Here is a 15,972-nt window from a genome sequence, read left to right on the forward strand (position 1 = left end):
CAAGAAACAAATCATGCATGTATTTGAGTATCACTTATTCCTTTGGAGGTTTTGCTAGTAATTTGTCTACCACACTAATAATTGTGAAAGCCTATTGGAGAATAATAAATAGATATGCCTGATTTGCTGATGCACATAGACTGGTACTAATGTAATATAGAAAGGAAAATTGACTTCATCCAGATTTACTTACTACGGGATTTCCAAACCCTAGTAAAGTCCTGATTAGGTCGATGCTAATGCACAAGTAGATTCTGATCCCTTTGCAGAGAGGCCTTTCCAGGGTCAAATCCAGTCTTGCTGAAGCACAGTTAAGAAATTTTGATTGTGGTGGTGATGGAGTACTCATTTGAAGTATGTTGGCAAACTCAAGAAATGTAGTTGCCTCAAGAAAAAGAAAAATGAGTGTCTACAATTTACTTAACAGTAAATAATAATGCTAATGTTTATGAACAGAGGAACACAACTAGCGAAAGTCATTTTTAGAGTTATTTTTAAATGGAGTCATTTCTTTATTGTATTAAGGTAGACTTCATGCCTTCTGTAGAGTTACAGCATGTAAGTTTTAAATTTATCTGTTGGTGTTAAATTTTTTCCCTTAGTTGTTTGACTTTGGCTTCACTAAATAGTTTCAAAATCTAAGTATAGAGTCTTTAAAGTATTCGGTATACTTTAAATTTTATTTTATTTTTTTATTATTGATGTCTTGGAAGCCACTTTAATAAGAAAGTTACATTTTCAGAATTAATATTTTAAAAATCTACATTTAATTCAAGGATGATTTGTACTTCTCTTGCAGTACAAGTACAAATATGTTTGACTCATATTTTTCATATGCTCTAGGGGGTAAATCTCTAGTTAAAGACTTGCATTTCTTATTATTTAGCTATTTTGTATTATAAAATACCCAGTGAACTGTGTTCAGATTATCATCATCATTATTATTATTATTCAGACTAGGCAGTGCAAAATTTGGGTGTTTTAGAAAAGGATTGCATGGTCCATTTTCTAATTTGCTTCCCTACTTTTATTACCCCTTGTATCTGAATATAAGACTATTCAACAACTACACTACAACAATGCTAAGTTCCATGTCAATGATTACTGGGCTTCAGTTATACTGAATTCCATGAAACATGAAATGATTTGACCTTGGAGCTTTGAGTACATAATAGTTCTGGAAGTTACTAGACCTACTACTGCAAAGTGACTAGCATGTCAGTTGTTCTCAGTCAGAGCCAAGCCTTTACTAAATAGGTGGCATTGATAGTTTACCTACAGAAATCTTAATGTGGCAAATACACTAAACGTGCTTTCCTAGCTTTTGATGGAAATCTCTTGTAATCTATACCAAAAACATAATTCAAAGATGGATGTCATTTCAAATATATGTCCATGTTTAGCAGCAGAAATCTGACAGCCAACTGCTAGAACACAAGCCTCATAAGATAGACAACCCTGAACCTGGGTTGACCAAGAGTGAATCCACTAGAGGACTGTCATGAGAACAATAGCTTGTCTTATGACCTTGCAAAGGCATCGTAATAACCATATGCTGCCCCCTGCGACGTTAAGCCTGGAAAGGTCCTTGAGTCTAGACAGAAAGCAATTCATTGTAACCAGCTGGTGCATCCGTAAGAGAAATGTCAGCAAAATCCCTCAACCTCTAGAGAGGTGGCAGGTGGGGAGGGGAGTAGCAAAAATATAGGAAATGCATAGAGCTTCTCAAGAAGAAATTTTATGAGTATATCTTTAGACTTCCAATAATAGTAATCTGTTGTGAACACAATTTAAGAAGGAAACACAAAAAGGGATTTTCTCCTTATAAGTTCCATCAGGTCAGGAATGTTATAAATGCCCTTTTAAGGTCCTTTCCTTCCATATGAACCTCTGTAATGCAAATTATCCAACAAAGTTGAAAGATAGCAATATCATGTTCAGGCAGAATACACTTGAATTTCCTCATAAATATTTTCATAAAAATCTTAAATTTTGGTGTTGAATTTACAATTCTGCTCAGTTCTGATTTTTATTCCCATTTTAACCATATTGCTCTCTTAGAAGATTTCAGCATGGGAAGGACACAATAGTTTGAAATGGTGTATAGCCTCATTTCCTATATCAAATTCATTTCATTTAAAAGTTCATTTATTAGGAGTGATGTCAGTGTGGGTGGCTCTCTTTGCAACTTCAAGTGGTCATGTTTGGCTTTCATTGCATTCTTACCATTTTCTCAATATGGGCTTTCAGGTTTTTATTTAGTTTGGTTAATGCTCTGAATGGAACATTTGCCAGTAACATTCAAAGACTTCACAATAAAACAGGAAAGAGAATATGAAACTTCCTAAAAGATGTTTGGAGAAAAAAAGCATTTCATACCTATCAAAAATAAAACAAGCAAACTTTTACCCAGGATTTATACATCTGCACAGAGAGCCATGCACAAGCATTCACGGTTTGTTGATGGCACCTAGTAGAAGTTTTTTGTCTAGACTTATAAAATGCAGAAGTATTTTAAAAGTTGTAGATAAATACACATCTACAAAAACTGTTATTAACAGTATTTGCCTCTGCAGGAGTAGATGTGAGATACAGGATTTGGGTTGTTAAATTTATTAAAAATGCTCTAATATCTTTAAAAGAATGTATTTAGATATTATATGACATTAAAATTTAATTTTAAAATAATATCTTAAAATGGTTTATCTATACCAGGTATTCCAAAATTCCCAAAAGAAAAAATTGACCCTCTGGAAGTGGAAGAGGGGGATCCAGTTGTCCTCCCATGCAACCCCCCGAAAGGACTTCCACCTTTACACATTTATTGGATGAATATTGGTGAGTAAAGAGGGCCTTTCAGTCTCACTCATCATGGCAAATGATGCATCCACAGATGGAAAATTAACACCAGGGAGTGGCTGTGGCTCAAGTAGTTGAGTCCCGCCCCTACATGGGAGGTCCTGGGTTTGGATCCCAGTGTCTCCACAAAAAACAAAAACAACAAGCAAAACAAATGGAAAAAAACAACTCAGAGAAGTTGATGTGATTCAGTGATTGAGCACCAGCTTCCTACATATGAGGTCCCAAATGCAATCCCTAGCTCCTGGTACCTCAAAAAAATAAAAATAAAAAAAAAAATTACTAGGTTAGGCTGTCAATGTGGAATCAAATAGATTTTTAAATTTAGATTCAGTTACAGTCTGATCCTAGTCTGAAATAGACACTGAAGGATATACACGGAAATACTAAAGTTCACCAAATATAACTATTTTTACCATATTAGAGAAAACAGCAGATGCTACATATGTATAAAATGTCTATGAGGAAAATATATTCTTTATTCCAAACAATTCACTTAGCTTTGGAAAATAACCCACATTAAAGCTGAGGATGGCTTGTGTTTTTGTTGCTAGCTTCTTATTTCCATATTTAAAAATTTTAAAATGTTGTTAATATTTCTGTGCTAATGTTCCCTCTGCAAAATACAATTAGCCCACAGAGAAATGAATATTAACCTCCATGTTTGACTTGCCAAAAATTTTTATTAACTCTTGAATTGAAATTCTTGCTTCTTTTAAAAAGCACATGTGGCTTATGTCTCAGTAATGCTTCTTAAATGATTTCTCACTGTGGCTCACAGAGAAAAATGATCATATACGTAAGTGGTCAGAGAAAAGTGAATGAAGCTGCTCTTGGCCTCATCCAAAAGTCCCAGACTCCTGTCACCCTAGAATCCTCCCGGCTGCATCCAGGACAGAGAGATTAATAGTCACACACCACTTTCAGGGAACTCTGTTTTAAAGAAATATGATTCTAAGAAAATACCAGTAATAATTAGACCATTATTGGAACTGACCAGTTTTCAGCTAAGCCAATGCAGACAGAAAGAGCCACGTTAGAGGCCCTGATATTTAGGGAGGTGGACACGTACAGACTGTTGGTTCCCCTCTGGATTTTCCTAGTTAACGATGAAAACCATTTTCGTGTCTTTTTTACTTTCTGCTCACTCTTTCCTCCTATTCTGAGAACCCAATTTGATATGAATACAAGGAGCAGACAACTAAAGAAAAATAAAAGATGGTAATGGAAAAGGAAACTGAGATGCAGTAAGGGAATATTGCCCTCTTTAATGGCAAGATTTTTTCTTCCAGAATTAGAACACATTGAACAAGATGAAAGAGTATACATGAGCCAAAAGGGAGATCTGTACTTTGCAAATGTGGAAGAAAAAGACAGTCGGAATGATTACTGTTGCTTTGCTGCATTTCCAAGATTAAGGACTATTGTACAGAAAATGCCAATGAAACTAACAGTTAACAGTTGTAAGTCCACATAATTTATCGTTCCTTCGTGAATGCTGAATGCAAATGTGTCTATAATTTCTTTCTGGCTGAAGCAATTTAAAGCTGGGTTGATATTTTCTGGCATTGTTTAGTTCAACTCTAGAGACTTCATCCAGATGAAAGAGACATCTGCAGATGCAGATCTGCAGTAGCTCTGTTTCTCACAGCCAGAAAATCAAATCTCAATTCGTGGTACTAATGTATTTCATTTGACATCTGCAGGATGTAGTCATTTTCAGTGTGTGAAATACACAATGAAATTTGAGATTTTCTAACAAGTCTTAGGCATTCATTGATTCACAGTGATCTTGATAAACCAACAGGCTGAAAATGGAAGAGAAAATAGTAAAAGGAGTCAAAAGTCAAAAGAAGCAGCATTAAAACTTACTGCATCAAGCCTTTGTCCTTCCCCTCCTCCCAAACTGGCAAAGTTATCTGTATTGCTCCCCTTGCATACTTGATCCTGCAGATGCCAAACTGGATTTCCAATGGGAAAAAGTAATTAGTGGGAAGAAGAACCATAACATCCAAAGGGCATAGATAATCTCCACCAGTTCACTGACTGAATAATTGGCTCTGGTATAGTTGAAAGTTGGCATTACCATTCCATTGTCTAATTTAGTCTGTGAAATTTTAAATTATTATGTGTAGATACATTATGCCAGGGCTTCACTATAGCATCTTTTGGTAGTCTGATATTTTCCTTAATGATACAGTGATTTAGATTCGCTGCATCTGCATTCATTTGTCGTTGTTCAATACTAAGCTCGTTAGGAAATCATTTTTTCAACATCTTCCCAAACACAATGTTCTAGTGAAGCACTGTTTGACTTCATTTTGTAATTTTTCAAGAGAAAAAATACAACTTTTCATTTTATATTGGTATCAGCATCTACCATTATGTTTGTGTGTGTTTTTCCTTCCATTTTTTTTTTATTTCAGTAAAGCATGCTAATGACTCGAGTTCATCCACAGAAATTGGTTCCAAGGGTAAGTTGAACGCATGTGGAGTGTTGGCATTTATTTTCACTTTTAGTAGCTCATTGTCATCTCAGAATTTAAACTTTTCCTTTAATGTCCTTGAGAATTTATTGTAATGCTAATATTTCCTGTTAAGGAAAACCCCTTATTGTGGGTGCTGTTGGCTCCATCTCCACTTAAACATATGCAAAGGAAATGATCTTTATAAATATATATCTCTATATAAAATCTATATAAAAATATATTTTAATGGAGTAATTATTTTGGCTCTCCTAAAATATTTCCCATGGTACATAAATTGATTGCTGTTACACAAAGAAAGGAAAAAGAAATGGTTGGATGTCAAGAATAGAAAAAAAGTGGGTTTAAAAAAGTTAAATGGATATTTTTCTTGCAGGATTTCCCTTAGAATATTTAATATGCAACTGTACATTGTTATTCTCTGAGACTACAGTGTTGCAGGATTCTAAAACTCATTTGCCCCTAGGATCTTGCTCTATGGGCATCTGCTAGAGCTAGTACTCTTATAGAAGATGCCTGAGTAAAGCTGAATTATATAGTAGGCCAGTTTTCCATAGCGAGAGGATGCATTACTTGAGTGCAACAAACATATCATTTGGATCAGTGGCTTAACTTAGACATCTAATACACCAGCAACATCAGCAGGCATGAGTGAGGGTTCTTCTTGGTGCACCCTCCATTTGAAGGTAGACTGCTTAAGTGTACAATTTAATGTCATTTCCTTTGAAATCAATAATCCAATCATATGTATTGTTGCATCTTTACAGTACTGAATAAAAATAATTGCACATAGTACATGTTCAATAAATATTTTAAAATAAAGAACAACTTGCATAGAAGATACAGCAAGGCTTTTGTGGCTTCCGATGCTTTTCATTCCTCTCCTCTGATAGTAGAATGTCGTGTCAACTCACATTGGATAGGAAATACAATTTGCATATATATTTGGAAATAAAAATTTGCAGGGAGAAAATGGAAATCTCTGGGTTTGATATTGTATTTGAAAAGCCTTAAGAAAATAAGAAATGGAACATTTTGATAAGCATTTAGCAGGAAGTCTTGCTAATCATTCCCTACAACGGTGTTTCTCTTTGAGGTCCTGAACTATGAGTACAGTTGCTTGAACAGCTTGATAAATTTGTGGATGCCTGGTGTCCACCAGAGGCTTTATGAATCAGCATCAGAACCAAGTATGATTAAAATGTAGACTATAACATCATAGGGCTTCCATCAAGGAATGAATTATCTCAAGTAGTGTTTGAACTTCTGAACTGGAAGATGTGGGGTAATCAAGCTTCCAAAAACTTGATGCTGCATCTAGTTAATGTGTACGAGGGATTAACTGTGCTTCATGTTATGAGAAGAGTCTATTTGAATGGGATTACATTAAAATGCACACATACACACACACAGATAAGTACGTTTTAAGAAAGACTTAGTACCACAGGAGTTTAGCACTTTTAGTTTTGAAAACACATGATTATAACACTTTCAGCTTAAAAACACATGAGACTTTCCTTCTCTGTTTTATAGCAAATTCAATCAAGCAAAGAAAACCAAGACTCCTGTTGCCTCCTCCGGAGAGTGAAAGTAAGACTTCAGTCACTATCCTCAAAGGGGACACGCTGCTGCTCGAGTGTTTTGCTGAAGGCTTGTGAGTAACATGACTCATGTTCATGACATTACCCAGATAATTCTTTAGAGTAAGATATTAAATTCAGAGAGGGCCTGTATACACATTTTTAAATTACTAGTTTTTTAAAAATCATGTTACTACATTTCTGGGGCAAGTGGTTTGTACCTTACTCTGTAGAGTTCAGGCTGTGACAGAGACTGATTTACAATGAGATCCCTCTGTTCTTCTATGATAGTGTAAAAAGAGAGGACAATGACAGTAATCTCCATAGCTAAGTCAGTGGGGACACCAAACTTAGAGAATAAGGTTGTGAGTAGTCAGCCCATTACTCCTGGTATCAAGGCTTTTTAAATCTTGTCTCATTCCTATTTACTCTGCTACTAGTTCCACTCCCTTTTCAGGTTCCGATGATCCCAATTTATCTATATTTTCCCTGTTACACTTTGCACATAAAGATGTCCAGACAATGTCATTTAGAGAGTTTGGAATCGAAACGTACCTAACTGTAAATTTCTGTAAACCTGAAAAAGCAAAGCACTTCTTTTCCAAATCTTCTAAGAAAAACCCAAAGGACCTATATTTGTTCACCTCTGGAAAATTGTTCCTTTTATTCAGTTAGTACCATAAATCCATGTAAACAAGGACTGTCTTAATTAATATTTGGTCTTTCAAAATCAACTGTTTCCTAGCACCACATGTCTGTCCTTACATTGGGAGTACTATGGGAACATACGTTCCACCTTATGAGCAGCTGAGTTTTACTCCTTTGTACCATAATCAGTTTGCATGTTATTACTTATAGCTGGGATTCTAGTTAGTGGACTAAGATATAAAAGTTTTAAAAAATCATGTTCCTCAGAAGTCATTGTGTATTCTGAATGACCACTTTTAAATTGGATTATTAAGAGAAAAACAGATTTTCATCCTTATTTAACAACTATTAGCTTTGTACGCATTTCTTTCCATCCAGCAAAGATATCCAGGTGGCTTATCCATTTTAAATTGCCAGCGTATTGATGTAAGCTAGTTACATGTGTTGTGCCTGGCATCTTTACCACAAATTTGGTCTCATTGTATTACTTTAGATGATGAAAAGTTTCATCTCTTGATGAATCATAATGGTAATCACCTGCACTATTGGTCTTATTCATATGTGTTTATAGTGGTAGAAATTAAAATTCTTTCAGGGTTCATCACTATTCTGTGTTGACTCTTTGGGCAGGGCAAACATTTCAGTAATTATTTATTATTTCCCACAAATGCCATCATTTACCTCTTGAGTTGTTGGCATCTGCTCAGTTTGCCTTCAGAGTGATAGAAATGCTTCTTTCATATTCTTTTAGAATATTAAAAGTCATAAAGCAGTACATTTAGAAGATGACAAATATGTTTTGTCCTTGATATGAGGATTCCTGAGGCATTATCAGAAAGTATTCACCTGAAGTAGTTACTTTCTTAATCACACTAGGTTTGCATAGGGTAATCTTGGTTAATCTGTCCTCTTTGACATAAGGAGATACATTTGTTAAAAAAAAAAAATTGGCTAGATTACTTTTTACATTTTTAGGAAGCTTTTTCAACTACAAATCTCTACCTGAACAGAAATTATAGCTAAGATTTATTTTGCTTTTATTGGGTGTCAGATGCTGTTTTGCACTTTACACACATTGACTTGTTTTGTCCTCACCACTTTTCATGGCTATTATATCTACTGACAAGTTATATAACTAAAGTTCAGAGAGTTGAATTCACTTCACCAGGCTTATGTAAGGTGGAGTTAGGATTCCATCTAGCCTGTCCTTAGAGCCCTAAACTAGCTCTAATTTAGCTATGTCAGTATAATAGTTTAACCAAATGAGTTAAAGTTCAGTTCATTTAGAGGGGGGAAAAAAGAACAAGCCAAAAGTGGCATTACTTCTGATTCCAAAAAAGTAGCATATGGATACTATTTCACTAAATGGTTAGTAATAATGAAAATTTTAATAATGTTAAGTAAAACAAGGAAGTTTTCACAGTGGTTTAGATTTCACAGATTCTGTAAGGTGCAAATTGCTAATAGTCAAAATTGTATTTGCAATCTCAGAAAGAAGAGTTAAGAGGTTCACACCCTAAGAAAAAGCACAAGAGCTCATTCATGTACCAATTCTCAATCACTCTTGCCCTATGACATGGTTGGTAGACTCATCTGAACTGCTCAGATTGTTGTCTGTCTTTTTCCTTTTATAAATTCATGAGCTATTTTGATTCTATTGGAAGACACTACATTATAGCCAAGGAAGTAGAAGAATAATAAACCAGACAAGGACCTGAATAAAAATTCAAGGTTACAAGATAATTTATATTTGTGTGCAAAAATGGATTGGGGAGTGGATGTAACTCAAATGGTTGAGCACCTGCTTCCCATGCACGAGGTCCCAGGTTCAATTCCTGGTACCTCTTAAAAACAAAAGAACAAACAAAAAAACGAACTCTCATGTGGGAGTGGATATAGTTCAGTGGTTGAGTGCCTACTTCCCATGTACAAGGTCCTGGATTCAATCCCCAATATCTCCTAAAAAATAAAAAGGATTCCCTCAATACCTCTTTGCTCAGATGTTGCTGTTCAATGTTGCTTAAAATAAAAAAAAAAAGAAACAATAAACTTGGCGTTCATGTAACTGGAAATTCTTGCAATTGTATAGCCATGTCCCTAGATAAATTTTGTCTCACATTAACCATATACTTAAAGATAATTTTATTATTTAAAGTAATAGATATTAAAGGATTAGACCAGTTTGCAAGGACCGGCATTAGAAAAAAAATACTCTTGCAGAAAATGAGATGCTTGCAATTTTTAAGTGTGGACTTAGGGGGAAAAAGACTCCTATTTTGGAGGCTCTGGGGTCCAGAGCAGCCTGTAACTTGGCAAATTGCCATTTTGACAGATGGAGTGAAAAGTAAGCAGTTAGAAGACTGGGTTATGCTCCCTTTTAGGAGGTGTGCTCACAGCTGCCTGTATGAGCATGATTACCTTTTCTTACAGAAGTGTGCATTCTAAACCTGGTAGAATATAAGGTAGTTGCTCCCATTCTGTAAGGCAGGTAATTGCTTGATCCTGAGTTGAGCAGGGGAAGCCAGAAATAAGATTTCTGCTGAGAGAGTAGATATATGTCGATTAAAGTGCCGCCTTCTTTACCTCCAAAATTTTTTGCATAATAACTGAATTATTTTAACTTTGCCAACCAATACAACAATTTTGATAACGGAAGCAAAAATATGAATTGTTCAATATTAACTAGTAATTAATTGGTAGTTTGACTACAAGAATATAACCCAAGTATAAGTGGTTAAGAAGGACATAAATGGAAAAAGAACAAATAAAATAGAATATATTTGATGTCATATAAATTTAAGTTTTAATATATCATTTATAAGTTTAGTGACCTTAAATTAATTAATTTCTTAGAGTATTTGATTCCTTACCTGTAAAATGGTGATAAAAATGCCCATCTTTCATATGTATTCAATAACTTAGAGCTATTTATTAATAAGAATTAACATGGTGAGGAGGAAAAAGCAGCATCAATAAAAATATTAATAGCAAAATCAAGTTTCTTCCTAGTCGTTCATATATCCCAGCTGGGAAGGAGAAAAAAGATCACCCATCAGTTTAAATCATCCAATATTGCTTTCTAGATTATTTTTAAATCACATGAGGGTGCTACTTTTCCATTTTCCTGGTTTCCAACAGAAGGGATTTTTCTTACACTCAACTGCCTTGATTCCCCACACCTGTTTTCCTCCTCCTGAGGTGGAAAAAGTCATCATGTTTGTAAATGACAAGTTATCAGGTTCATTTTAGTTGTTTTTGTCTACTTGCTTGTTTTAATCTGGTGATCTAATCTTTCTAACATCCCAAACAAGGGAGATGTGGTTCATTCCTCTGTTCTTCCACAAGAGTTGGAGAGCCCTAGACAGCAATGTCCGCCCTGAAGACATCAACCTGCCCTGGAACGGGCTGTTCCTTCACCTAGCCAACACCACTGGCTCTCATCTGGAGCCACAGTGACTGTTTGCGTCATTAGGTTTAAAGTGATACCATGTCCTCCCTCTATTAACTGTAGTGTGCTCCTTTTTGAGTGTTTTTCAAACTCATACAGGGAAGCAGACTGATTTCTGGTCCCCTTGAATCACCCACAGGGAGATTTTCACATTTAAAAAAATGTCTTGGAATATTATGGCTATGAGCTCTAATCATCCTTCCTTCATCCAGCCACACCTAGATAGATTTACCTGTGACTAGCCCTCTTGTGGAGGGTCCACACAAGGTTTCAGAGGAAGAAGACTATTAGAGGAGCTTGCAGTGAGAGAGATGTGACCCAACCGTGGTGTTCACCAATGATGGTGTGCAAGTCTCCCCCCACCCCACCGCTGGCAAGCATCATGCTATTCAGTGGATCTCAGAGCACATATTTTGTAAAAGCAACTTGAAAAAGAATATGTTCTGAGTCTTTCTTTACATTTTATTTTCCATTAAAAAAAAATGTTTGTTATTTTTTGCAGACCAACTCCACAGGTTGATTGGAATAAACTGGGTGGGGATTTACCAAAGGGAAGGGAAACAAAAGAAAATTATGGCAAGACATTGAAGATAGAAAATGTCTCCTACCAGGACAAAGGAATTTATCACTGTACAGCCAGCAACTTTTTGGGAACAACTGCTCATGAATTTCATATTACAGTAGAAGGTACTTTCTCTATTTTGTTTTACTTTTCTTTTAAGAACAAAAAAGCAAATTCATACTGGTAGTAGGCCTTTATTTCCAAAGCGCATGTGTTAAAACAGACAGGTAAGTTGTTTCAAATTTTACTTGCAGAGTGAAAACTCATGTATATTATACTTCAGTTATTCATGTATGTCATTTATCCCAGAAAGCCACATAGAAAGGACAAATGACAAGAAAAAGAAATCCCATGTTTGCGATTACACATAGACAACTTCCACGATATATTCAAAATAGTCATTAAACTTAGTCTCCTTTATCAATATATTGTGAAAATGGATTATTGTCATTAATATACATGTGACACTGCATTTTATTAGACCACGAAAGAAGGAATAAATCTCATAATGGAAAGAACCTTTGGCCTGGTAGAAAGCCTGGTATTTGTTTCCCAGTTCTGTCATTAATATGCTATATGTCCCTGATCAATTTACTTCATCTTTCTCTACTGCACCAATGAAATGAAGAAGTTTCTTCACCAGTGAAATGAGGGAATCAGACAAATTGTTATCTTAGCTCTTTCCTAGATACAATTTTTTGGTCATATCTTGGGTTCAGGTGATACTCACTAGGTTATTTATAGAAAAGAAGAATTAAACACTGCTATAAATATTAATTTTCTACAAAAATGGAAAAAACTTCTGCAAGTTGTTTTTCTCTGTGTATCCAAGGTTGTATGTATGTATATATGTATTGGTTTGAGAAATTTAGGTTTACAAAATGTCATGCAAAAAATAGAGTTCTCAAGCGTGACAGTTTGAGATTATTTTTGTAAATACTAAAAAGAAATATTATGTTTGTCAACTGGTCTCTTACTCTGGGTGTAATGCGCTTTGATTGTATTAGATTTGATGAGGGGCCTCTGATTAAGTTTACTTGATAAAATCAATTTAAGGCTTTTATTTCAACCACATCAGTAAGACTTGACTCAGCTTAAGTCCCTGCCCCCTTGCTGGGCTGATCTAAATGAACACTCACTCAAGAAGACAGAGAGAGAGTGCACTCTGTCATGTTTGATCCTGGGGCCCCAGGGAGAGATGAGCCATTTACCTGATGGTTTGTAGCTGAAGAGAACAGAGCAGCTGAGCAGTTGAGAAGGCCCATAAAGAAACTAGCCCTATGCTGCAGACTGATACAGGAAGCCTGAGGCAAACCCTCTGCCAGCCTACAGCTGAGATTGGGAAGCTGGGCCCAGAGAGCCTTAAGAGGAAGCCCAGGAAGGAGAGACCAGGCCAAGATCAGCAGCCATCTTGCTTCAACACATAGCAACTGACTTTGGTGAGAAAGGAGCCTTGAAATGGACTCTTTAGAGCCTTGTTACTGTAAGCTTTTACCCCAAATAAATGCGCTTTACTATAAGTTTTTATCCCAAATAAATACCCTTTATAAAAGCCAACAGATTTTTGGTACTTTGCATCTGTACCCTTTTGGTAGACTAACACACCATATATCCCATTACACACACAGTTATCCCTATTTACACTTTACATTAGCATGGTACCTTTGTTACAATTGATGAAAGAATGTTATTGTAATTGTACTGTTGGCAATAGTCCATTATGCTTCACTGCGTTGTACAGTCCTATGGTTTGTTTTATATTTTAATTTTTATTCTAGTAACATATATCCAACCTAAAATTTACCATTTTAGCCATTTTCAAATATATATTTTAGTGATGTTAGTCACATTCACAAATTGCTCTACCACCACTCACTCTCTCTTACCAAAACTTTCATCATCTTAAACAGAAATTTCATACTCATTTATAATTACCTCCCAATTTCCTATCCCCAGTGTGGTGGTTTGGAACTATATGTACCCCAGAAAATCATGTCCTTAAAACTGATCCATTCCTGTGAGTGTAAACCTATTGTATGTAGGACCTTTTGATGAGGTTACTTCCATAAAGGTGTGGCTCAGAGTGGGTCTTAATCCTCTCACTGAAGTACATTATAAATGGGATGAGTACAGAGAGAAAAAGAAGAAAGCCATGGAAGCAAGAAGCTGAAAGCAAGAAAACCTAGAAGAGAAGGGAGAAAGCAGCAGAGGCCATGATGAGCCTTGCCATATGGAAGAAGAGCCAAGGGTCACCAGCAGCCAGTCTTCAAGAAGAAATCATTGCCTTGATTTGGACATTTTCTCAGCCTCAAAATTGTAAGCTAATAAATTCCCATTGTTCAAACTGAACCATTTCATGGTATCTGCTTTGAGCAGTCTAGGAAACTAAAACACCCACCTTGGCCCCTGGTAGCCTATATTCTAGTTTCTGAGTCTACGAATTTGCTTTATTATTATTATTATTATTTATCAGGAATATTATATAGTATTTGTCCTTTTGTTTCTGGCTTATTTCATTCAACATATTGTCTTCAAGGTTCATCCATGTCACCCCATGTATCAACTTCATCCCTTTTTATGCTGAATAATATTCCATTGTATATCTATATCACATTGTGTTTATGCATTCTTCTGTTAATGGACACCAGGGAGTTTCCATGTTTTGGCATTTGTGAACAGTGCAACTTGGAACATCAGTCTGAGAATATCTGTTCCAATCACTACTTTCAATACTTTTTGAATGTATACCTAGAAATGGAATTGCCAGTTCATATAATAATTCTACAACAAAATTTCTGAAGAACCACTAAATTGTTTTCCACAGTGATTGTATCATTTTACATTCCCACCAACAATGGACACATGTTCCTATTTCTCCTCATCCTCTCCAACATCTGTTATTTTGTGCGTGTGTGTTTAATAGCAACCATTCTAGTAAGTGTGAAATAACCTATTGTGGTTTTGATTTGCATTTTGCTAATTACTAATGATGTTGAGCCTCTTTTCATACACATTTTGACTATTGTGTGTATTTGTAGAAATGTCTATTTAAATTAAGTCTTTTGCCCCTTTTTAAAATTGGGTTGTCTCTTTGCTGTTGAGTTATAGGATTTTAAAAAATATATTCTGGATATTAAACCCTTATCAGATATGAGTCTAATATTTTCTCTCATTCTGTAGATAGTCTCTTTGCTGTAATGATGGAGTCCTTCGCATAAAAGTTTTTAATTTTGATGAAGTCTCATTTATCTATGTTTTCTTTTGTTGTTTGTACTATTGGTGTAAAGCCAGAAACCACTGCCTAACACAAGGTCCTGAAGATGCTTCCCTGTTTTAGTCTATGAATTTTATGGTTTGGGTACATACATTTATGGCTTTGACCCATTTTCAGTTAATTTTTCATATGATATGATTTAGGAGTCCCCCTTCATTCTTTAATATGTGGATATCTGGTTCTCCCAGCCCCATTTGTTAAGGATACTATTCATTCTTCATTGAATGGACTTGGCACCCTTTTCAAAAATCACACTGGGAGCACAGACCTGCTCCATACTGTGCTGGGGGGTATGTAGGGGAAGTTTCAACAAAGGTACCACAAGCTCCAGCTACTGGTTTTAAAGCTGTGTTTTCTTTCTTTTTTTAGATTTATTTGTTATTATTATTTTTTTATTTCTCTCCCCTCCTCCTCCCCCCCGCCCTGTTGTCTGCTCTCTGTGTCCACTCACTGTGTGTTCTTCTGTGTCCGCTTGTATTCTTGTCAATGGCACTGGGAATCTGTGTCTCTTTTTGTTGCATCATCTTGCTGCGTCAGCTCTCTGTGTGTGCAGTGCCACTCCTGGGCCGGCTGCACTTTTTTCACGTGGGACGGCTTTCTTTGTGGGGCGCACTCCTTGTGCATGGGGCTCCCCTACGTGGGGGACACCCCTGCGTGGCATGGCACTCCTTGTGCACATCAGCACTGCGCATGGGCCAAATCACCATATGGGCCAGGAGGCCCTGGGTTTGAACCCTGGGCCTCTCACGTGGTAGGCGGACACTCTCAGTTGAGCCAAATCTGCTTCCCTGTGTTTTCTTAATTAGGCTCTTGCCCAGTTATTGCACCCCTTTAACTGTTTTCCAGAGTGTTGAAAAAATGGCTCTGCCAGTTGTTGTTAGTTTTTCAAAGATTCTGTGGGAAAACGATTCCCTGGAGCTTCTTAGGCCATTGCTAGCATTTGTTGCATTTATAGAAATAAATGTCAATGATGAGAGCATTTTTAAAAATGGGAGGAGGCACAATATGTAGATTTTAGGGATATGTCTGTTGGGCAGAAATGAAGATTATGTACTCGTCCTGTGAATTGTGTGATGTGGAGTATTTTCTGTAGGTCTGACCATGTTGTCATTTCC

The 15,972-nt window shown here is 36.1% G+C and overlaps 1 protein-coding gene across 21 annotated transcripts in view; it reads left to right on the forward strand.

Annotated features, from left to right (window-relative positions):
* The window catches only part of CHL1 (cell adhesion molecule L1 like), a 221,934-nt gene that overhangs the window by 149,039 nt on the left and 56,923 nt on the right, over positions 1–15,972 (forward strand). For 15 of the 21 annotated variants that reach the window (XM_071212165.1, XM_058288736.1, XM_058288738.2 and 12 more), the window contains 5 exons: positions 2,716–2,838; positions 4,152–4,322; positions 5,286–5,333; positions 6,879–6,999; positions 11,524–11,708. In XM_071212165.1, coding sequence (XP_071068266.1) covers positions 2,716–2,838; positions 4,152–4,322; positions 5,286–5,333; positions 6,879–6,999; positions 11,524–11,708 — 648 coding nt within the window. The remainder of the gene's footprint in view (positions 1–2,715; positions 2,839–4,151; positions 4,323–5,285; positions 5,334–6,878; positions 7,000–11,523; positions 11,709–15,972) is intronic. The other 6 variants (XM_058288742.1, XM_058288740.1, XM_058288750.1 and 3 more) reach the window with 1 other exon arrangement.

This window comes from Dasypus novemcinctus, chromosome 26, assembly GCF_030445035.2.
Source record: "Dasypus novemcinctus isolate mDasNov1 chromosome 26, mDasNov1.1.hap2, whole genome shotgun sequence".
Lineage (NCBI taxonomy): Eukaryota > Metazoa > Chordata > Mammalia > Cingulata > Dasypodidae > Dasypus > Dasypus novemcinctus.